We start from the raw sequence: 23,744 nt of genomic DNA, 5'->3' as shown, positions 1-23,744 counted from the left end.
ATGACGTATTCAGAGGATTTTCCATTCGTTTTTCTGTTCATGTGTTGTTTTTTGAGCATCGTCGCAGCCGTTGCATAAAGCAAACTAGGGCAAACACACCCCCCTACTCCAACTCCACAGCCTCCTAGAGCGTTTGCAACTGCGCTATGTGCCCTGCGATGGCGTATCACGGCTGCAATGCTTCCTGCCTGGGATCGTTCGCGCCATAATGATGAATAATCCACAAAGAAATTCGAGTGTCGTAGCTCTCATTCGGCGGGCTTAACAAGCGTCGCACTGTTTTCCGATCTTTGTTGGCTCCGACAATCGCAACGATTACCGGTGCTGCTTGAACTCCATGGCTTCAGTGTGCGGTCCAGATTACCGATTGGGACTCGAAGCTGTGCGGAGGCGCTGTGTTAACCTTTGGTGAATTTTTCCATTCCGCGTGTAATCGGAGGCGATAAAAAGTGCAGACTCCGTGTTCTTTTGCTAAAATTGCGAAGAGCAGTGGTTTTTTTCGGATGGAGTGTTGTCGAAACTCCTCCATAGACGCTGATGTGGCGGTGTGTTGTCAGATTGCCGTTGCCAACCCCCCGACGAACCTCGCAAACGTACAGTCGACTCTGTTACAGCTTCTGCCCTGCCGCCCTACGCGTCGCATGCTTCGACGTGCTACTCATTTGCTCTGGTCCTCGCCCTCAAAGCTCCTTGGTATGCGTGAGGCGCGGCATTGTTGAGAAGCTGAGTATGGCTCGTAAGGGAGAGGCTAGAGTGAGCTGCGTAATTCAAGGGCACTGGTGAGGTGTAGATTTTAGCAGGATGTGGGGATTGTTCTGCTTGAGCGACGAGACTAACGGGAGTTGCACGTTGCGAGTGAGATTCAGGGGTGTTGCGTGCGACGAGTATAGTGGAGTATCTCATGAATTACTTCTTCCTTTTCTGCATATGCTTCCTGCCGCTGCTCTCCTTTCGATGGGGGCGCGTGGCCGAGGTCCCGACCAAGCCAGAGGTAGCGACGCCTTCGACTAGAAGCGGCACGAAGCCCGTCAATGCTCCGTCACCGAGCATAGTGGCGCGCCTGGTGAGCTCGTTGCGGAAGCCCCCGTCTCCGCCATCGCCAGTGAGGTCGATTTTCCAGCAGCCACTGTCCTCGATTGTTTTCTCGACTCGTGGAACCAAGGCGCCATCTCCGCCCCCGCCGTCGACCTGGTTCTCGCCGCCAGCTCGGCGACAGAAGCCGCCACCCGCGGAGAGTAAGCCCAGGCCATCGCCAATGCCGACCTTTCTGACGCCTCCATTCACTCGACCGCCGTCGCGGGCGATGCCAAATGTGGTGGCGCAAGCAGGCGCAGACGAGGTTGTGACGATGACAGCCTTCTTAGGCACCGAAGGCTCAAATGTAGGTGTGGATTTGGTGGTACTCATGACGCACCTACAGACTGCGTGCAAGCACATCTCCTCTATTCTGGCCTCGCCGACTGAGCTTCAGGCCACCTTGAAGGGTGCGGATTCTGTCCATGGCGTGGGGCGCGATGCGCGCAAGCCGTTGGACTTGGTTTCGGTGGGTCTTCACGATCCATCTTTTGTTTCTTATACGTTCGTAAACCTTTTATTCTAGTCCTCGAATTGCCTGCTTAGGTTCACTTGAGGGGAAGGAAGTTTGTCGTTTGGCTGTCATGTGTCATAAAGCTCGTAGCCCCTACTGCTTTTTGAAGTAGCCGACCTCTCCTTCTTTCAACAAATCTCGTCCTTATGGATTGCACGACGTGTTTGAGTAATTAGTGCAGGTAGATGTAGTGGCTCGAACCATATTGGTATCTTTCAGCGTATCTTCAATTAAGACTGGCTTTGACTCTGTATAGTCTGGTCCTAATATCAAGAATTTGTCTCGTAGGACGTGGGCTGAATTTGTCGGTCATCGTTTACCACATTTCCTTCAATCTTCTTTATATCTTCACATATCTGATGTAGCTCACACATTGCTGGCAGGCAGAACAACATAATTAAGGCGGCTCTGCGAAGCTCAGGGAAAGTGGCCGCCATAGCTTCCGAAAAGGACGATAGGCCTGTGTGGTTAGGGGGAGGCCCTTACGTCGTCGTGTTCGACCCTCTCGATGGCTCTCGCAACCTCGACGCAACTGTACCTACTGGCACCATCTTCGGAATCTACAGGCGGTTACCAGAAGCTGACCACCTGCCCACGGATGAGAAAGCTTTCGCAAATGTGATGCAAAGGGGGGAGCGGCTGGTCGCTGCCGGATATGTATTGTATTCCTCCTCCACCATCATGGCCATCTCAGTTGGCTCAGGCTTACATGGATTCACTCTGGATTACACCATTGGAGAGTTTGCTTACAGCCACCACGACATACGCATCCCTGAACGAGGTGCGCCCCTTTCTTGTTCCTTCGCATGCATAGATCATGATTTTCTTGTGACACGAACTCACACACTGCTTTTTACTCTTTATTTGCAGGCCAGATATACTCTGTCAATGAAGCTAAGTACTTCGCCTGGCCAGTGGGCTTGCGAAGATACATTGACAACGTCCGACAAGGTAAGGGCCAGACACGTAAACAATATTCAGCCCGCTTCATTGGCTCGTTCGTGGCCGATCTCCACCGTACCATCATGTATGGAGGCATTGCAATGAACCCGAGGTCGCATTCCCGGCTTTTGTACGAGGCTAACCCCCTCAGCTACCTTGTGGAACAAGCTGGGGGCCGTGGTACCGATGGGAAGCGGCGGATTCTGGAGATCAATCCCATCGAGATCCATCAGAAATTACCCCTTTTTCTCGGCAGTGCTGCAGATGTTGCTGAACTCGTTAGCTTCGGAGACATCCAGCAGCAGACAAGTCCTGAAGTGCACACATTCTAGTCTATTGCTGATTTTCGGTCCAGAACTTGTAGCAAAATTTTACTTCCGATTCTAGGTCTGCTAGAGGATATGCCTTAAACTTCACAATTCTAATGTTGAGTGATCCCTATTTTTTATTTTTTGTTCTCTCAAATAAGGTTATGATCTAAGATATTATCGCAGATGCCAGTCTTTTATTGTAGAGTTGACTGGTGATGGCATCCCTATTGGCGGCGCTAAGGTTAATAGAGCGACTTGAGAAGAAGAGTGTTTTGAGGGGTGGTTTAGTCTGTATTTTGCGTTTGTGATTTAGCACAGTCTCTAGCACATCACAGATGTTTTCCACATAAAAGACAGCTCTTAATTCCTCCACTTCGTTCCAAGACGCAATTTGCAGGATGTTGTACAATTTTGGATCTTTTGAAATTCTCACTATATCCACTAGTTAATTTCTGCTTCAGATTGGAGCGAGAAGGTAACCAAAGTGCACATTCTTACAGCCTATAATCCAATTGGAACTGGGGTAGCTGGTAGGTGTACTGGTCTACTAATGTGACGCGACCTCATAATGCATTGGCGACGGCAGATAATGCTTCTGTACACGTCCGTTGTAGTCTAGATGGTTAGGATACTCGGCTCTCACCCGAGCTACCCGGGTTCGAGTCCCGGCATCGGAAGCTCCCGAGTCTGTTCTGGATATCAAACTCATTCACTTTTCCTATCATTTTTTGTCTTTCGAACTCCCTTCCCTTTACAGAAATTTGTACTGCACACATAAGAGGAGGAGGGGAAATGTGCCAAAAGTGCCAAAAAGGACTGTGCCGAAATCAAACAAATTAAAGTGATGCTCAATATTACCTCTTATTCATACATTTAGATCTAATGTATAAGAAATTTAATGCAAAAGATAATGAAAGACAATAAAATATTTTAAAATCAATAGAAAACTTTATTAATTATTTTTGAGAATTTATGCCATAGATAGATATGTTCATATTGATTATAGTTATTATTTCTTTTTGTTAATAAATCAAATCTCATGACTTAATATAAATTCAATCCTTTATTATAGGTTTAAAAAGTAACTTTTGTCTTGCAAATATTATTTCTATTAATAAAAATAAGATCTAAAATTACAACTATCATTGAAAAAATGAATGTCTTCAAATTTATAATACTGCAACTTTTTGTAATTATGTTATATTTTATGTTTAAAAATTCTTCACGTGTCCTTAAAATCTCTTTGTAATTAAAAAATTAAGAAAGATGCATGTTAATTTTTTTTTCAACATTACAATATTTTTATTTCAATTTTCAATTATAATTGAATTAGAAGTGTTTTTTTGCATATTACATAATTCAATATAGAATACATATATATATATATATATATATATATATATAGATATAAGATTAATTTCTACAGTAGAATAATGTATCATATAATATCTAAACATATTAATTAATTAGTTTTATAGTTTTTGTTTTCCAACTACATAATTTATTATTATAATTTAGTATTTTAATGTAAAATATATAATAATTTAGATATATCATTTGTCAAAGAAAAATATAAACAAAATATAAGAACCAAAAATTTAAAAAGTTTAGAAACATAAAAAAAAAAAAAAAAAAAAAAAAAGAAGATATTAGATTAGTAACAAGGGTAGAAGCAAAACATCATTCAAATTGCTTTTAGACTTGTATTGGTAAGAGTAACGCACCTCTTGTCTTGTGTTCTTATTTAGAGTATACCCAATAGATTAGATGTTATCTTCTGGGGAAAGTTCTAAGATCTAAAAAATATTCTAGAAGTCTAAAGAACTACAAGTGGAAATTTGTAGAAGACTAGGAAAATTCTTCAGCAACTTCAGTCGAATATAAAAGCTTCTAGAATTTCTTAGGAGGTCCTCAGAAAACATTGAGCTTCCAATGCAGAATTTCAGAATTTAATGGAGCGTGCTAAAATATTCTACATATTTTAAAATGTCAACAAAATTGGCCCAAGATTCTAATGGGGTTTAGGATATTCTAGAGTATTTTAAGAAATTCTAGAAGAGGCTTGATGTATGTACTTGATAAATTCCTTGCTCTTATTGGATTCAAAATATTCTACAACAAGAAAATCATAGCATAATCAACGAATACTAATATATATATATATATATATATATAAGTAAGTGCTTAGTAATAGAATGTTTTTTCTTTGAATCTAAGAAAAAAAATGAAGGAAAATTCCCACGAGTTTTTACACGTCATGAAGCATGAGCAGAAACTCCACATTACAGCAACAAACGGGTTTTAAAATTTAATGGCAACAACGTCTAAACATGTAAATAACTAAATAAAGAAATAAAAAAGAAAAGAAAAGAAAAAAGTAAAAGGAAAAGTAGAGCGGTTGCGATGGAGTGAACACGTCATCGTGCGGCGGACGTCGCGGTGATTGTCGGCGGCTGGCGGCACGTGAGCCCGCCGCCGAGAAGCTTCTTTGCGACCAGAACGTTCTGGAACAACTTCGGAGAGGAGGCCCCACTTCGGCGTCTTTGCTCGCTTCACTCGCTCGCTCGATCGATGAACGATCAACGCGCTGCTGCTCCTTGTGGTCGCGAGATGACTCCGTCTCACGCGCACCCACTCTCGTTCCCTCGCTGTCTCACTAGCTCAACACACCTTCCCTCTCAGTTTCCTCTACAATTCTGCCGTTAGCAACACGGGATCACTGCTGCGCACTCATCCAGTCCCTCCCTCCCTCAATTGCGTTATTTATATCTTCTCCGTTTGGTGTAGCAGATCAGCGATTGCAGTTCATCTAGTATCTCATCGACTAGTTAGTCTTCCCTCTCGTGTGTGTTTGAGCGTGTGTGTGTTTGCGTTTGTGGGGTTACGAGTGGTGGTGTGAGTAGTACTGAAGCTTGAGGTTTTGGGCGGGTGGTTGGTTTCGGGGAGGAGACAAGAATGGCTTTGTATGATGCGTATGATAAGAAGTCCGACCAGCAAGGGCTCGGTTGGGCGGACCAGTGGGACTACAAGTATAATGACAAGTATGGGAATGAGGATGGGAACAAGGCGACTGGGGCCGGTGGCAAGGAGAAGCTGGCGAAGGTGAAGAGCGCCGCAAGTGCAGGCGTGGATAAAACGAAGCAGGCGGTTTCCTCGGGCGCGAACAAAGTCAAGGCCGGTACCGCGAGTGGGATCAAGTGGATCAAGCAGAAGGTCCAGAAAAAACCCCAATAGCTCGAGCCCTGGACTCCTCCTCGTATTTATCCACCGCGGAGATTCCAGATGGAAGTGTGACATTCTCGGCCAGGCGCTGTTGGTGCAGTTGGGGCTAGGATCACGTGAAGCTCGACTATTAATTCAGTTGATTTGGAGCGTTTCTGAGGGCGAACGTGTCTGTGGATGATGGAGATGACGGATTTCCGACTGCCGAAGGTGAATCGAACTGATCCATTTACCGCTCGCACGAGGATTTTGCGACGCTGCCCTCATACACTATTTGTTAGCTGTAGAGATACATTGTGGAGACTGGGACATGAATTCGTGATGTTGTGCCAAACTCATGAATTGCTTCGTTAGCTCAAAGGTTTTGGTTTCAGCGGAGATTCAGCCTTGGTCAGTACCGCGGTGATGCATGCAGACGGGTCACAGGCTCGTCGTTTTCACATCACACCCGATTTTTTTTGTAATTCAAGTTTGTGCATACATTAGTGCAGTTTGAGGGAAACATTGTCGCTCAGACAACTTCCATTTTTCATCCTTGTAGAATGTCCTCAAATTTTATCTCTTCCTGAGATGGAAGCTTATTTTAATGAAAGCTGATACGATTTTCTTTAAGCAACGGAAGATATCTGTTCTTGTCTAACCTTTTTCACTCCACCAGGAGCAGCTCTGAGACACGCAAAACACTTGCGGCTGAAGAGACTAACTTGGGTCCGACACTGGCTAATTATTTTTATTTCTCAATACGGAATAAGACATAGAATAACACTACTTCTCCGAGTAGATTGGACCGAACCCTCCTGTAACGAACGGACCAAGTCCTTAACGACTGTAACGGTCAACCGGTGTTGCGAATCCAACTCAGCCAGCAACGTGGAAGCTTGCGCAGAAGTCACGACGCAGTATCGTTAGAAACTGCAAACCCATGTTCTAGAAAGCGGTGAAAACGGTGCACAGTGGACATAGTCAAAACCATCAAGTCAAGTCTAGTCGTCATTGGTGAAGACGCTAATAAACTTTCACGAACGCGGAACCTCCCCACTCGTTTCTTTCTTCCAGGAGGATAAAACGGTGAATTCAAGGACTCCAGATCACAATGTGTGTGATGAATGGGTGTTTTTAAGCTTTGGAAACATTAGGGATAAACAAAAGTTACAAAGCGTCGTCATTGTGCAGTTAGACGTCACTTTGCTGTTGGGTGATACCGTTTTGGATCAGGATTTGGGTGGATGGCTGACTTGGTCTGGGCTTCCACAAGTCCTGGATTTCCTTTCTTGAACACTTGGAAATGTTTTGAGGGTCTAAATACTACCGAATTTGTGTATGAAGTTGTCACTATTAAAACAAAACATACAAATATTAAAAATATAAATATAAACATACTTATAAATACTATCAAAATTGTGTATTAAGTAGTCACATTTACAACAATATATATATATATATATATATGTACATATATGCTTTAGTGTTTTCATTTAACACGTTTCAGCTTATTTTAGTAGGATGAGTTTTTATTTTTTATTTATTTTTTGTTTTGATTTTTGATGATTGAGGTTTGGAACCAATCAATGACTCTAAAGACCATGTTTTTGTATTTGGGGTTAGATTATTTTAACTGAATTGAAGATTTGGAGGAGGTTTTGTTTAGAAAAGGTTTGTTTGAAGTGCAAAGTGTACAAAAGTCCTAAGTGTACAAAAGTGGATAGTGTACAAAGTCTTGAGTAGACATGGTTGTTAAATATATTTTTGATTATTTTTGTATATTTTAAAAAGTTGTATGTAGCATAAATATTGATGATGCCTAATAAGTTGGTTGAAAAGCCTTTTAAGATGACCCATATAAAATTTAGTTGCTAAAACAAATAATGCTAGGTATTAGATATTTTATTAAAAAAAAAAATAATAATAATAAAAAAATAAAAACAATATTACTGTATTATCTTTGTTGGTAGCTCTTGAGTTGTAATTCTATTGTAATTTCATGTAAAATAAGAACAAAGAAGTTTTGGGTATAGTTTTTTTGTTTCATTTGTTATTCTTGAATTTCCAATAAAAATATAGATATTATCATAGCTTGCATTTTTTTAAAGGATTATTTGATCTTTTATGTATAATAATAGATTTATTTTATTTTATTAATTTAGTAATTCAATAATGTATTAAGAAATAATAAATAATTTAAGTTTTTGGATTGTATGTTATAAAAATATGATATTTTTTATTATAATAAAAATATAAATTATAATAGAGAAGTCATATTCTTGTTTAGTGTTTGATATAGGATTTGAAACCAATGGCTCAAAATTGTAATAGTGTTTTCTTGGAAAGACTCTAATATTTATTGCAATTTAAAGTAATACATTTTAAAATTTGCAGAGTGAGATTGATTGCCCAACACTTGCATGAAAAATAAAATTGACAGAGCAAGGTCTACAATGATCCAATGGTTAGTGGGTATGCTCACCAATGGATGCACCAAGAGTAATGTAATGTCACTTGTTGCTGAGAGCAAAGCATTGCACACAACACATCGTCAACTGAACATAAAATGATCATTCAAATGAACATAAATCTGACAAGTCTGATTGAGTGCTAGCAATAGACGAAAACAGTGTTTGAAATCACTCGAAATTGTAAATGGAAGAAAGACGTTGCTGATTGCCTTGCTCTCCAGCAGGAGTAAGTCAATCCTTCGAGAAGAAATTGCATGTTGTTTGCATTGCAAGATCTACAGTCCCTGCAGTCAGGGCCAGCACTAAAAAAACAAAAAAAACACCAACACCTGAATCTTATTGTAGGGCTCTACTAGCACACCCTGAGATGCAGCAAGATCACATTCACATGAGCAAATTAGGGTTTGTCTGCAGTCTACGCACACACTAGCAACGGACACGCACCGTGAAAGCTTGTGCTGTCAGTGTCGAGCTGTTGTTCCTGTGTATCCATAGTCATGCCGCCTCAACAGCTTCCTTGTTTCCAGAACCCTGATTATCACAGCAGCCTTGTGGGAAGCCTGAAAAAACAAGCTGCTGCAACAACATTTGACTTAAAACCACATTCACTTGTGAACTGAACATTTTCACCATCACTGCATCTCTCCTCTTGACCTGAACCCCTAAGAGCCCAATCGACAAGCCTCAATACCACAAAAGGGGGCCTGGATTTCCAGGTCTATCCCGCAATCTTTGCCGTGAAATGTCGAAGGCTTCAACCTGGCTCCAAGTATTGTTGCCATGCATTTCTTGCCACCCCTTCAAACTTCACAACATCCGGGGTCAATTCAACGACGTTCAGATTCGGCGCATGGTCATTTCTATTACACTTTCTCCACACTACTAAAGATAGATCTCGCTCAAAATCCCATTGTCCAAAAACTCTGCAAGTGGGTTGTGAGCTACGTGATAAGGAATTAGAGGTGGGGATTGGGGCTAGGGAATTTCAACATAGGTATGAACTCATCCTTCCAAACTCGATATTTTTTTAGTAGATTCATATTTCTAACCCTAAACTGTTTGCGAACAACCCTCTCAGAAGGAGATGAAGATCATCAAATGTTGTTGCAATAGTTCAACCAAACACCACTGATTGTCACATCTTCATCAATTTAGTATGTTTTTCTATGCGTGTATTATGTTGGATTCCAACCATCAAGTTTTCAGTACATACATGGCATTATAGACAAGTAAATTGCAGCTTCATTTAAAGAACTTCCAGTTTGAAAAATAAAAATAAAAATAAAACAAAAAATAAGGCAGCTTTGATATTGTGAAGTGAATGTTTCTTTTAAAAACATATTGGCTCCGTAAGAATTGTATCAGATTATACATATTAAAGTAATTTTGTTTAAAAAATCAAGTATTATATTTCAGTTTTAAATATATTTTGAAGTAATTAAGTAACAATGAAACTTTTAAAACTAATATTAACAAGAAAAAAAAACTTATACTTATAGAACATGATGTCTTGTTATAATTAAGAACTAAAAAAAAATATAGCAAATAATATACATAGAATATAATTAGTATTTGCAGATTGGGTTAAAAGCATATAATATAATGTGGTAAAACCTATCATTCCACATCAAGAAGGTAGAACTGAAAAGATTATATTTAATAGTTTATTGTTAAAATATAATTTAGGGGGTTGCTAGGTGGATACTTCCTTTTACTACGTGGACACCCCTTGTTCCATGCACCCTTCTATGTACACAATAAAACTCTTCTTGACACTAAAAAGTTTTAGAGTAAATTTACAATAAAAGATTTGTGTGCAATAGCTTATGGCATTTTTTCATTTTATTTAACAATTAAAAAAACCTCTTAATACATTTAATGTGATTCTTTCATTCACTTTTAAAAGCTCATTGATTTTGTTTACAGAAAGTTTTACTGTGAATTTATTCTAAATTCCTTTGATGCAAATAATAATTTTTTTATATAAATGTGAGGGTGCATGGCAAGGGGTGTTTATGCAACAAAAGGGAGTGTCCATATAATATAAGAGGATTGTCTATCTAGTAGTTTCCTAAATTTATTTGCACTTAATTTCTTTATGTTGTAACTTATTTTAGTTTTATTTATTTAATTTTAATTTTAATTTTTTTTTGTGTTAATTAGATATTAAAGCTTGTTTTGATAGAATAAACTATTGATTTAAATAAGCTTTACTTAAATTTAAATAAATTATACGAAAATAAAATATTATTTGATACTAATATATATATATATATATATATATATGTAAATTCATATAATATATAATTATTCTAATTAAAATGAAAATAATCTAATCAATAGATTTTTTTTTTATAGTTTCATAAATTTTCAAATTCAAACTCAAATTTTCCAAAAAGATTTTATATAAATTAAATTAAATTAAATTATTAGAATAAAACACATTTCTTTTGCAAAAATCTTAATAGTTTCAAATATCATTATAAATAAAAAAAGAATTTAAAACAAGAATACTTAAAAAGTTTAAATAAACTAGAATTAAAAATAATAAGAAAAATAAATATTTACAAGAAGGAAGAAAAGATAGAAGGTAGGTTTTGGAAGTAAAACATACTTTAATAGAATAAAGATATATTTAGAATATTAGGAGTATCAAAGAAATTATAAAATAAAATTTAAGGTTTTTGCAGGAAAAAAAAAAAAAAACTATAAAGAGTCATATGAGATTTGAATTAAAATATATTGATATTCATAATTAAACTTTATTTAATTCATTCATATATTGATATATTTTATTGAATTAAAATGATACTTACAATATATTAAAAATTGACTTCTTATATCTAAAAAAATATTTTAAATATTATAAATAATTTAATTTCTTCATTTGTATTTTATTTTTATAAAATTAATAATAACCCATAAAAAATAACTCAATTTTAAAATATATTTAATAATTTTGTATATTAGGTAGCATATGTTTGAAATTTTAAATACCAATTGCAGAAAAGTTTTGCTTTTAATGATTATTCCTTAGGCAGATTTTAATAAATAAAATTTTAGGTTCTTTGAAATTTTTTTGAAGGTCAAGAATAAAAAACTTGAACAAAGAATAAAGGTGAAATAAAAATAAAAGAAAAAAGGTATAAAGAGTGGCATGAAAAATAGCAAAGAATCAAATCTAATAAAAATAAACAATAGTATATATATGAGAAAAATATTTTTTTCATAAAAATATGATTAGTCTTATAGATACTTACAATTTTTCCATGAAGACAATATAACATTCTAGTTTCTTTTTGTTTTTTTGTATTTTCATTGTTCCATAAAAGAAACATTACAATTAAAAAAAGAAGGTGATAGGCCACAACTTTTAAAGCTTGTCATTGGTTGACATAAAGAATATTCACTTGATTAAGAATATACTTAGAAAAGTTAGCCAAGAGGCTTTGAGAGGAGAAAATGAGATGGAATGCATTTTTTTCTTACATAATATAAATAGTATTGTCTCTTAGAATTACATATGTAAAGGAGATCACAATCAAGATATTAGATTGAATATCTAGAATTACAAATTTAAAAATTGTTTGGTTTATTTTATGGCATCTTTATACTTTAAATCATCTCCAAATGCCAAGACCTCTAAAAAAGAGTTTTCTTCACTCAAGTGGGAAATCTTTGTAGGGCTTTTGTACAATAATTGTCTCAAGTGGACTTATTGACATAAAGGCTCTTCAAGAGCCTTGAAGAGATATTTTTGCATTAGAGAAAAAAGAAAGGTTCTACAGTTTTTAATACTTGTGATTTGTTGAAACTAAGAAATCTCTCTTGATTGTCTTTATGCTTTAAAATACGAACTAAAACATTTTAAGAGCAAAATGAAATAAGATATATTTTATCTCTTTAAGTCATAAACAATTTTGTCTGTATGTATAAATAAATATTAATTCAATTTAATTTATTATTGTAATAAAGATATTAATTGTCTTATTTAAAAATAATACAGAAAAACAAGTTGGTTCATTTTAGTGGGCTTTTGGATGTTAAATCACACAAAGTCAAGATTTTTTTTTGTTTATGGTCCATTTTTCCAATGTAGAAGAATGTAACAATACATGTATTTTATCACCTTATCATACACACATTCATAACTAGTTTATTTTATATATATATATATATATATATATATATATTTTCATAACATAAAAGCTAAACCTTGTGCAAGAATTCATCAAGAATAGTCAAGAATACATAACTAAAATTCAAACCACAGAATTTCCAAATTATTCACACATTCCTTTGGCAATGTAACATGATTCCAAATCTAATCTACTACAGTTGAAAACCTCAATAATGTAGGCAAATAGTGAGGAGGGCACATCACTCACTATCCACCACAACACAACACTTGAAATGAAATGCAGATCAGGCCACTAGAACTGGACCCACAGTGCAAAAGCTGAAACAAAACAAACAGCAACACTCCAGAGCAACCCCAGGAGAAGAAGAAGACCCACTAACACTAAAACCAGTGAGTGGGGTGCAATCGGTGAACTAGGAGGTAAGCAAGCATTGCATGCATGAAACCATAACCAAGCATCACAGTTTCACAAAGCAGCAGCAGCAGCAGGCATTGTTCGATTCACGTTGCAGCATCTGCATTTGTGGGTGGATCTGTCTTTATCCTGTCAAAAATGAGCACTGCAAACACACACACACACATACACACACACAGAGCTTGTTTCCGCAGGCGTGCTCACTAGGACATCTACAGACATCTACATGATGGAGAGGAGAATGGCTATGCTAGAATAACGCTGTGTGTGTGTGTGTGTGGAAAGGTGAAGGTTGCTAAGAAACGGGTGGCATGTGAAAGGGGAACGGATTGAATGCTCGCAGTCATGGTGGCAGGTTTCCAGTACCCATGATGGTGATTGGGGCTCAGGGATGCGACGACGATGTGGTGCCGTGGGTGGCCATTATGCGATGCAAGTGGCAACGCGGAAAAGGTCGTCTGAGTGCTTCGGCACGAGTTGCTTGGCTTCATTGACAAGTTTCTCGTGTTGATGGAGTCTCTTTTTTGTATATATTTTTGTATACATACACACACATATACATACATATATATTTTTTTCATTTTGTTTCTACACGTCCCGCCAAATATCTGTCAGGTCGTAAAGCCATCGCTCACGCTGGACGACGCAGTGTCGTGTCGACGTCATGGCTTTCTTTGTCCGCATGCGCACAGGCCCTGCATCGAACTCATCTCCGACTTGCACTGCGAATGTTTCCATCCCGGTGCTCTTGAAGTCCTTGAAATCGGCTGCTAGATTCTTCCATGGTCGTGAAAAACTTCAGTGCGACAATGTCTGGCAACGGTCACGGCGTTTCCTTCCCGTTCTGATCGTTGAGTGGGTTGTTTTGCCTGAGAACAGCCCGAGGCCACTGGTTCTGATACTGTGTTTAGCAAGTTTCGGCAAGAAGTCCTCACTGCGAGTGCACCATCTTGCGGCACTCTTGCCCTACTAATTGAATCTGACTTCTGGGGCATCGAAGTAGGAATCCAGGTCGTGATCTCGCCGCGAAATGGAGGTGGCAAGTGCGGAATGACAAAAAGAAAAAAGTGAGACAACCAATAGCAAGCAGCGAAGAGAACGATATTAGAGACCATATTCCTTTCCACGTCGTCGATGTCGGTGGTTTGAACCGCGTTGAGCATTGACCACGTGCACGCGGGGATGCACATTAAGCATGTGGAATAGATATTTTTTGCAAAAGCGGGGACGACGTGTATTGCGTGAGAGTTCATCGGAATTTCGAGGATTTGAGCTCATCGACCAAACGCCAGATACTCCCTCCCAGTTTGTCGTATTTTGTTTCGTCCCGAGAATCGACAAAATCATGTAGGTCGACTGGGAGTACTTTTTCTTATTTAGACTCTAGCTTCAGCTGCGCTTTGAGAAGAGGCTTTTGAGAATCTATGATGGGAAAGCTTGGTTCATACAGGTTGCCGGGGCAAAGATGTGGTTGCGTATTAGCTGCTCTTCGTGGAGATTGAGTTGAGATTCGGTGGATTCCTCAGTTCGGCGAAAGCTTGTCCTGGATTTGGAGCTTCGCAAGGGGTGTCTTACAGTAATTTGCTTGGTGATTCTGGAGGGGTTCAAATCACGTCGAGGATGGGTGCGAAACTCTGTGCTTCAAGATGGAGTGACAGTGGGAGAAAGGTATCTTTTTGTGGTGGCTTCTGATTATAGATGCTACAGTTTTTTCACGTGTCTTGTCGATTTCGGCCCATCTCAAAATCTGTGTCTTCCTCGCTCTCTCTCTGTGGATTTTGGTCATTTCTGAATGTTTTGAATACAATGAGAAGCTTGGTGAGGTCTTGGTGAGGTCGTTTAAAGTAGACAGGTACGTAATCGAATGATAATCAGGGCGAAGTCCGTCAGCCTGTTTCGGGTTTCAAAGTGCTTTGGCGTGTTGTTTGTCTCAAATTCACGGCTGGTCTGTCTCTGTTGCTACCCTCAAGAACTGTATCGCCTTTACGTCCTTGGGTTGCTCCCGAAGCTTTTGAACTCAAAGTACTCTGTGTAGATCGTCAAGGGCCACTTGCAATTCTTTTTTAGTTAACACTTCATCACTTTGAACTGCACTTCGCACTCAATTCTCAGTTGGTCGCTGAAGCAACCCACCGTCGTGTCATCTCAGAATGCAAGTTTTGACGGAGCTTCGACAGAACTATTAGCCGACAGAACTATGAGCTTGTCAAGCTCATTTCAGGGGCGTTGTAGGGGCTAAATATGCGAATTCGACGTTACTTCACATAGTCAATTTTGACTTTTACACACACACACACACACATATATATATATATATATATATATATAATTTACCGAGAGATGAGAGAGATTTATTATTCGCCTGAGAATTTGGTAAATCCGAAGAAGAAGTGTTAGCATATGTATTTTTAAACTATTTTTATCTTCTTCAAATGCGACCTGAGTGATCTAACACAAATGTCGTGCTACAGGGTGCCGCATCTATTTTTTAAACATATGAATCTTATTTTGGATCATAATGGAGGCGTGTATTGAAGGATCAAGTAGAAGACATTATCGTGGAAGAAAAATTGAATAGAATCTTTTTTTGTTAGGTGAATGCAATTTTTTCCCTTGCCGTCAGGAAGTTAAGAAAAAAAAAATGGGGTGCAGAGAGTCCAAAAGCTGTATAGAACCTTGTGTAGAAAAGTTATTGGTTTGTCACAAACTTGTTCGAAGCTATTCGACACCGCATCCGGTCACACACGACGAGCAGAACCCAAAGTGTGATAGCTATCATGTGGTAACCCTCACGTCCAGTACCTACGGTTCTTTACGGTTAGATTCTTTGCCACGAACTGTAAACACTGGGAGTGTGAATTCCGGCAGTGCGGAACCTCAAAAGGATTCAATTCAGAAACGTGTGGACGCTATCAATGTGTGGAGGATCAATGGGAGTAGTCTCGAAGATGAGAAAGCAGCGCTGCAGAAGCTGCGGAGCTTGTTGGAAGAGTCGAGATTGTCTGGATATGATTATCAGAAGAATGCATCGCGCACTTCCGACAAAATTCATACCATTGAAGACGTGGATATCTTTTTGAACAGGAGAAAATCTTATTCGATGGACTATCGTTTGGGTAGGGGTGCTTCAATTGAAGAATTGGTCCCTCGTAGATCACAAGACTCCAGCCTAGTTTCTAGAAACGTGAGTAGATCGCAATCTGCCATGCTGCAGAAGCGACGTGCTCGAGCATTGCAGAGTGCCGGAGAAGTCAAGGGGTCAGACTCTTCGACAACAGAAATTTCCCCTCGAAACCAGGAAACGATTTCGAGGAGTCACCTTTCTGAAGGCAAAGAATCTGATTCAGCAGTAAGAAGCTCGGATTTCGCTCCTCGAAGTCTGAACTTCGATTCTATTAGAAGGATTAATCTAACTCGGAGTCAGGAGATTGATTCTAGAAGGAGGAGGAATCTCTCTCGGAGTCAGGAGTTCACAAGGTTTCCTCCGACGAAGCTGAAGGAAGAAGATATTTCCACCCGTCTTAGCCTTGACGAGAGAAGGCTCATTTTAGCTGAACCCGACCAAGTGTTGAGAAGCCCAATGTTGAAAGGCTCCAGTGGATACCAGAGCCCGAGAGTCCGCCGCGGGCAACAGTTGTCTGTGTCAAAGCCTGATGCTGTCGGTACTGAAAGCAAGAGCAAACCTCCGCTTCATAGTCACATCCAACCTATTTATGAGAAAACCACTCTGCCTGGAGGAGTTGTAGACTCAAAAAAGGTTAACAATAACCTCGATGCAGTTGACGTGAGTGGCCACAATGACAAGCCGAAGATTGGCAAAGCTTTAGAGCCGCGAATTGCATCAGCTGTGGGAACATTTTCAAGACTGGGAGCACAATCACCATCAGTAACTCCCCGAAACATGTCTGAAAGTAATGCTAAGATTTTTCAAGACCATCTATCCAATTTGAAGAAGTTGAATCAAGGTGTTCAAAAGGCTCCTGCAAAAGGATCAGTCCCTGCAACAGCTTTTGCAACCCAAGACACACATTCTTAAGGTATGCTCAAGGAGAGCGATAGATGTTTTGATTTTCTAGTTTCTTTTTGCCATTGATTGAGTGGGTTTTTTTTCTTTTTTCTTTTTTTTTTTTTTGATTGGTCGATCAGCGCCAATTTCTTTTTTCTGCTTCCCTTCTTGTAAAACACCTTCTGAAGTTCTTTAATCAAAGATTTTCTTCCATGGCTGAATCGTAAATGCTCTAGCAACAACTGGTTTCGTGTTTTCTACCGTGGACGAGTTAGAAAGAATAATGGGTGATACTTTTTAATGCAGGCTTTGATCTTGCCACGAAAGCGCATGCAGCTAAGGTGGAATCCCTGAGACCTCAACACTTAAACCAGAATCGGTAGCTTCATTCGAGGAAGATATTGAATGATTATGGGCACAGGACCGGTGTACTATTCGACTTGGTTCTAGTAATGCAGATGTGACTTATGGAGTCTTTTGAGGCCTTGACTGTGCGTCCCTGGCTTCTATAGACGAACGATTAGATGAGACTGCGGCTAAATCTATATTGAATAGGTATTAAAAAACCCATGTACAAAACCCCCACTCTCATTTGAGGATACCTCAAGCTAATTCTATGTTAGAAAGTGGAATCTATGATAATTTTTAGAACAGAGCAGACATGTAAACATACCTTGCAAACATGTGAGAAGGTTCTTCCAGGTGGGGTAGCGATGAGCACACTACAACGCAAGCTCTCCCAGCACACACAAAGCTGTAAAGGATTGGAGCCATGTGAAGACGATTCAAAGAAGCTCAGGTATTCAGATCGTCCGAAAGGGATGTTGCAATTCATGCAGATTTTCATCAAGAAATAACAGCCCTTGCAGAAAGGACGAAACATCTCAAAGGGAGGCACATTGGAGCCGAGGACGAGGTTTATCAATCGCATGACATCGACCTTGCTGCTTGAAGGTGCACCCAAGCAAGGCTCCCCGGCTGCTGTGGCTGTGGTGGAGTGAAGGTTACCCCCATTTTCAACTAAAAGCGGGAGTTATAAGGTGGTCATCGAGAAAGGTGGCGTCACTGTCCTTCAAGGGTGCAACGAGAATGGACCGAGCAGTTGCCCTATTTGCCTCTGGCATTGTACTTGAAGAAATATATGGTCGCTTACGGAGACCAATGTATCATTTGAAACTTGTAAAAGAGTGGTACTGTCTTCCACTCAATTGATGTAGCAATGGTAGTCTTAATTAGTGGAGCTGACTCGCTCTCACAGGTTTTCATATCACAACCAGTTGATCTCACTCACACACACACACACATATATATATATATATATATATATATAGAAATACACAAACACATATACATTACAGTTATCAGTTGAATTGCAATCGAAACTCATGCTACTCTACTTGATGAGGCTACAATTTGCCTGCACCTTCAAGTTCTAATCTTAGATGTGGTAGATTTGCCAGGTGAACAACCTCCGCGGATTCATTCCGTTGGGATTGCATGCATGCAGACAAGCAGGCGCTCACGTGCTTGCGAACACAAGCGAGAGGCTGATCCCTCTCATACGTTTTGTTTTTTTCGAATACATTGGGAATTGGAGTCTATTTCATCGGCGGATGCGAACTTTGCTCTGGAGAGGATACCCTGTCTTCAAGGTTGCAGACAACTACAAATGTAATGTGTTGTCGAGAAATACCAGTCCTAATTCTGTAGCTTTTCTTACTTTAAATGTTGTTCCTGCTGCAATTCTGGACATTGTTCAGGCCAGGATGGATCATGGAACTGTTATTATACCGCCATTTTGTTGGATCTAGATATTATTACAGCACCGAAAGATAGCACGAGTGTAGGGTTGCGCTCACCGCAATATCAGGAACTCTAATACTCTGAACAGACCTTTAGGGCTATCGTTCGCAGGCAGGACCAAAACAATAACATCAACGATATGCGGCAAAATTCTAGCCTGATGCAGCCTGGGGGCCCTACATCAACGTGCCGGTAGTTGGAATGCTGGCGGTTCTCGCAACCGGATCGACTTTCGGTGAGGTGTTAGAGCCGGGTCAGGTCACGGTTAGGTTACGGTGCATAACGGAAACATGTTCTTCCACCCGTAACCTTGTGCTTTAGGCGCCGGCGACAGACATGTACCATGCCCTGCGAAAGTCAGATGAGCTTGGAGAATAAATCTTCAAGGATTGACTGAACAAGTTTATCTTAACTAGACAATCATCAGAACCCAGTTGAGACTAGATGGGATGGTGACGGTAGGTCGAAGTACAAACGCAAATCTGAAGCGTGGAGAGTGTGAACTCACTCCACAATTGGTATCAGACTCTGGAATGGCGACCTCAGAATCAGTACAACGTCACGATTCACGGCCTTAACATGAGCTACAATGTCGATGTCATGGGAAGCAGCTAAAATCTATCAAGTCGAAGCAATTAATAAAACCCTTAGCGATAGAAATTGTGAGTACTGTGAGGTAAGGCGAAGGTAGCCGAAGGCTCCGGAAGATCTTGTGTGAATTGTTCGTTTCGCCTCTTCCTTCCGCTTTACGCCTTCGCAAGTCGTGTCATGGATGAAGCATTCGAAATTAGATCACGCAAGTAGGTACCACCACCTCATGCCCTTTTCGCTGATCCGGTGGAAGCTCCCAGAGGAGACGATTGGGCAGAGACTGAAATTTAGAGCCAGCAACCCATTGCTGGTGCAACCCAGCTCGTACCTATACGCAAAACCTCCTTGAAGTACATACTGTTCGGTTGGTGTACAGAGCTAACGTGCTTGCGGTGTCTACCACGCACCAATTGAGTGAGGCACAGTAACATGTTTCCATTAACCTACGTGTGATATTCGCAAGCTTGCTAGAGCCACTTCTTAGCGTGCTCCCTAAAAAAAATGGTGAAATGTTTTGCAGGGAAATGTACTTTTGTGAACAGTGATGGTGGTCATGTAGAAAACTACAAAATCTCAGGTTGGTCAAACGTACAGAAAGCTTTTGTAGTTTCTGTCCCTCTGTTGAGCTTCACATGTGGTCTACTGTGAGGGAATACATACCACTGTGAGAGTAGAGACTTCTGGGTATGAACAGTGTGCGTGTAGCTTCCACGCTATAGCTTGGCAAACGATCGATGCCCTTTTTTAGGTTTGTGTTGGCGATTGCACAGAAAAAAAAGTGACAATGGAGATGAAGGGCTCGTATGGACTGGGGAAGTATGTTGCCTTTGTGGTTGTGGCTCTGTCATGGACGGATCTGGTTACAATTACTGATGGATTCACCAGTGCCGAGTATGCCAGTCGATTGGAAAAATCTCTACAATTCTATGACATTCAACGCGCAGGGAAGCTGCCGTCCTGGCAACAACTCAAGTGGAGAGGAGACTCTGCGCTTGAAGATGGCAGCGCCGAGAAGGTATGAGCATCTCTGTCCGTGGGTATTGACCTCCAAAATTCCTTGTATTAAATGATTCAGAACCTCCATGATACTGTTCGAAGTCTTGCAGATGGCAAATTCGTTGAAGATGATTGCCAAGCTCACAAAGAGCATTGCATTGAAAACGTCCTTGATTGTGGACAGATTCAACCACCGTCGTCTCTGATATCCTTTGTTGACGATAACTTCGTGCATGTTGATCTAAGTGGTGGATATTATGATGCCGGTGATAATGTGGAATTCGGGTTCCCGCTGGCTTACACCATCGGCCTTCTTGCGTGGAATGTGGTGGAGTTCGGCAGCAATTTGCAGAGAGCAGGGCAGCGGCAGAACATATTAAACAACATACGCTGGGGGACAGACTATCTCCTGAAGGCCTATACTAGCTCCGAGGTGCTCTGGGTCCAGGTCGGTGTACAAGAACCTTAACTTCGGAAGAAATCCAATGATTTGTTGCCCAAGCACTGTATCAAGATGAGGACTACATGAAAATGTGCAATGTGCGCGAGATGTCAGGTTGGAGACCCTAACAGCGATCATCAATGTTGGGAAAGACCAGAGGACATAGACACTCCTCGGACTGCTTACAAGGTTGATTCCAGTCACCCAGGATCTGACGTAGCGGCCGAGACTGCTGCAGCATTTGCGGCAGCTTCTGTGGCTTTCCGTCGTGTTGACTACGCGTACTCAACCACTTTTACTCAGCGCGAGGAGGGTATGTTGTCTTAACTCCTGCCGTGGATTGGTTTATCTACAATTCGTGCTGCTTTTCGTGCACTGCGTTGCTGATTAAATATTACTCGAAAGGCTCTTTAGCAGCGCCAAGCAGGTTACTGATCGAATTGTACCACCCTAGCTTTTTTTTAGTGCTTTGACTGGTAGTATTGGCCCACAGTGAAACATCTTTTCTGATATTCACACATTCAGCACAGGTATACAAATCTTGGCACCCAAACGATTGATTTGATTTGTTGAAGGATATCACATGCTGGCTGTGAGAAGTAAATTTCCCCCACAGAATATCAAAATGAAATTCGGTGTTTCATGCCAAAACATAGTTCATTTTCTACATGATGACGCAACAAAATGTGCTGTTGAAGAAAACTAATCTTGAGGCTGAGTTTGTTGGCAGATTTTCAACTTTGCCGACAAGTACCGTGGCAAATACAGTGATAGTCTCGCTGGAGTTGTATGCCCCTATTACCGTTCCTACTCTGGATACCAGGTAACAAATGATCCTCCGTTTCATTGATTTACACTTTTACTGTCGATTCCCAAGGAGAGGAAGAAGTGGGTTACGATCATCCAGTAATCTGGGTGGCGCACTTAAAGTCTTCACCCATCCATCGCTGAACAAGAGAGCTGTATATCTAGGATGAGCTGGTGTGGGGAGCTGCGTGGTTGTACAAGGCAAGTGGAAACAAGAGCTACCTCGACTTCCTCATCACGAATGCAAATACTCTAGGGGCGCAACCACAACAGTGAATGCATTCAGCTGGGATAACAAGTACGCAGGCGCTCAAGTACTCGTTACTCAGGTTCGATTGAAAACTTCATGTACTGTTCGCATAATCTAGGGATAGATTATTCTTACATCAATCGTACTCTGCCGAATACATGGAGATTGCAGGCACTTTTTATGTTGCAGTTCAAGTAAGATTGACGACTTACGGACGTGCACATCATAGCACATGTTCTAGTGAAACCCACTGATCATTACGTTCTTGAAACGCCCTATTATCAAACAAACAAGTGTGACTTTGGATTGGGTTGCGCAGGCAGTGCTGTCTGGAACTCAAGGCCTCCAGAGCTACAAAGACCGCGCCGATGGCTATATATGTGCAGTATTGCCTTCTTCGATCAGTCAGAGCTCCCAGACGTCTTACACTCCAGGTGCGCTTCGTGTATGTTGCTACTTACTTCATCGGAAATTGGAGTCTGAAGCCGTGACAGTTGAATGCAGTTCAGAAGAAGATTAACCAGAAGCTAAATGGGATCGAGCTTTCGATGAACCGTATCCCTTCTTTCTTTCTTTTTTTAAATAAGAATTTGCTTGCTTACACTCAGTGTGATCATGTTCAGGGGGGCTACTGTTTCACAGCGGCCAGAGCAACATGCAGTATGTGACAACAGCCGCTTTCTTGCTCACAGCCTACTCCAAATACTTATCGGCTGCAAAATCAACAGTGAATTGCCAAGGTGCTCTTGTCACGCCCGCTCAACTGTCGTCAACAGCCAAAAAACAGGTGGATTATATCCTTGGCAGCAACCCCAAAGGCCAATCCTACATGGTTGGGTTCGGCAAAACTTATCCGACACGAGTACACCATCGCGCTGCATCCTTGCCATCTGTGGGTTCTCATCCCCAGAAGATTCAATGTTCGGAAGGTTTCAACTACTACAACTCCAACAACCCCAATCCTAACGTGTGCACTGGCGCGATTGTTGGTGGCCCAGATCAGAGCGACAACTTCGACGATGACAGAACCAACTTCGCCCAGACTGAGCCGACAACTTACATCAACGCCCCGATCATTGGAGTTTTGGCGGTTCTTACCACTGCCAATTCCACTCCTGTGACTGACATCACTTGCGACTGGAGTCAGTGGTACATGTCAGGCTTCGTCACGGACGTTGTTCCTAGTTTTTAAGCAGCCAGCAATCAAAGTAAGATTAGAAGGTTGTTTTTTTGTTTTTATTTTTATTTTTTAACTAGTGATTCAACCTAATGTAGTGCACATTGTTTTCTTAGTCTGACAAGTCCTGTTCGACGTGGTCAGTCCATGTAGTCGGCCGCTGAACAAGTAAATCTTAATCCTATCCTCCTGGATATTTAGATTGCAACAACTTATTATTCAATACTTTTCGACAACTCTGGAGCCTTTGAGTTCAATTTCTGTAACCATTCGGCTTCCAACCTTAAAAGTATTCTTGCTGACCTGCTTTGGAATGCATCCAACATGTTTGCCTCGGTAATTCTGATGAACTCCTTTCAGTTCACAACCAGGTGGTTGCCTAGATTAATTCCGTAGAACCGCCACTAAATCATTGTATTTCTGATAATTTAAGGAAGAAATTGGCGCTAATTGTTGTCGCACGATCGAAATGCTAAAAGGCAATTATTCGATCGACAATCCACCCCTCGTGCGCATAAAACCCAACTTATGCAACCTGAAAGCCCAGGAAGATCTAAGTTAGGCAATGTGACTGAGATCAAAGAGGAGAAAATCCTTGCC

General features: G+C 40.5%; 3 protein-coding genes, 1 long non-coding RNA gene and 1 other non-coding gene across 6 annotated transcripts; 4 read left to right on the top strand and 1 right to left on the bottom strand.

Annotated features, from left to right (window-relative positions):
- The first annotated feature begins 724 nt into the window (after positions 1-724).
- On the top strand, positions 725-3,558 carry LOC112274955 (uncharacterized). Its single transcript, XM_024504840.3, has 3 exons — positions 725-1,543; positions 1,976-2,369; positions 2,459-3,558. Exons 1-3 carry the CDS (start codon positions 902-904, stop codon positions 2,860-2,862), a joined length of 1,440 nt encoding a protein of 479 aa, XP_024360608.1. The 5' UTR covers positions 725-901; the 3' UTR covers positions 2,863-3,558.
- TRNAE-CUC (transfer RNA glutamic acid (anticodon CUC)) lies at positions 3,446-3,518 on the top strand. The gene has a single exon. It is a non-coding gene; the product is annotated as a tRNA-Glu (tRNA).
- Positions 3,559-5,415: 1,857 nt separating the features above from the next.
- LOC149986654 (uncharacterized) lies at positions 5,416-6,675 on the top strand. The gene has a single exon (XM_090246029.1). The coding sequence runs from the start codon at positions 5,797-5,799 to the stop codon at positions 6,073-6,075; it is 279 nt and encodes a 92-aa protein (XP_090102155.1). The 5' UTR covers positions 5,416-5,796; the 3' UTR covers positions 6,076-6,675.
- A 1,703-nt stretch (positions 6,676-8,378) lies between these two features.
- Positions 8,379-10,226, bottom strand: LOC112274917 (uncharacterized). Of its 2 annotated transcripts, none has more exons than XR_002967571.3 (2): positions 8,961-10,226; positions 8,379-8,800 (listed from the first exon to the last, which is right to left on the bottom strand). It is a non-coding gene; the product is annotated as an uncharacterized LOC112274917 (long non-coding RNA). The 2 variants fall into 2 exon arrangements; XR_012216492.2 differs by having other exon boundaries at positions 8,379-8,791.
- A 4,261-nt stretch (positions 10,227-14,487) lies between these two features.
- On the top strand, positions 14,488-23,462 carry LOC112275012 (endoglucanase 3). The gene is given in 14 exon segments (XM_090246320.1): positions 14,488-14,740; positions 15,544-17,109; positions 17,385-18,268; positions 18,539-18,749; positions 19,993-20,049; positions 20,243-20,487; positions 20,653-20,916; positions 21,025-21,197; positions 21,199-21,223; positions 21,641-21,733; positions 21,883-21,990; positions 21,993-22,046; positions 22,287-22,401; positions 22,591-23,462. Coding segments are annotated over 11 exon segments (1,761 nt in total). The 5' UTR covers positions 14,488-14,740; positions 15,544-17,109; positions 17,385-18,268; positions 18,539-18,691; the 3' UTR covers positions 23,160-23,462.
- The last annotated feature ends 282 nt before the right edge of the window (positions 23,463-23,744 follow it).

This window comes from Physcomitrium patens, chromosome 22 (genome assembly GCF_059467195.1).
Source record: "Physcomitrium patens ecotype Gransden chromosome 22, ASM5946719v1, whole genome shotgun sequence".
NCBI lineage: Eukaryota > Viridiplantae > Streptophyta > Bryopsida > Funariales > Funariaceae > Physcomitrium > Physcomitrium patens.
Note: the sequence above shows the minus strand (reverse complement) of the source record. Positions and strands in the feature narration are given on the sequence as shown.

Bases quoted from the DNA above. Each gene is read 5' to 3' on its own strand.
- LOC112274955 (XM_024504840.3), top strand. From the start codon at position 902: ATGAATTACTTCTTCCTTTTCTGCATATGCTTCCTGCCGCTGCTCTCC. The intron at 1,544-1,975 runs GTGGGTCTTCAC...GCTGGCAGGCAG, and splicing joins AGCCGTTGGACTTGGTTTCG to AACAACATAATTAAGGCGGC. The intron at 2,370-2,458 runs GTGCGCCCCTTT...CTTTATTTGCAG, and splicing joins CATACGCATCCCTGAACGAG to GCCAGATATACTCTGTCAAT.
- LOC149986654 (XM_090246029.1), top strand. From the start codon at position 5,797: ATGGCTTTGTATGATGCGTATGATAAGAAGTCCGACCAGCAAGGGCTC.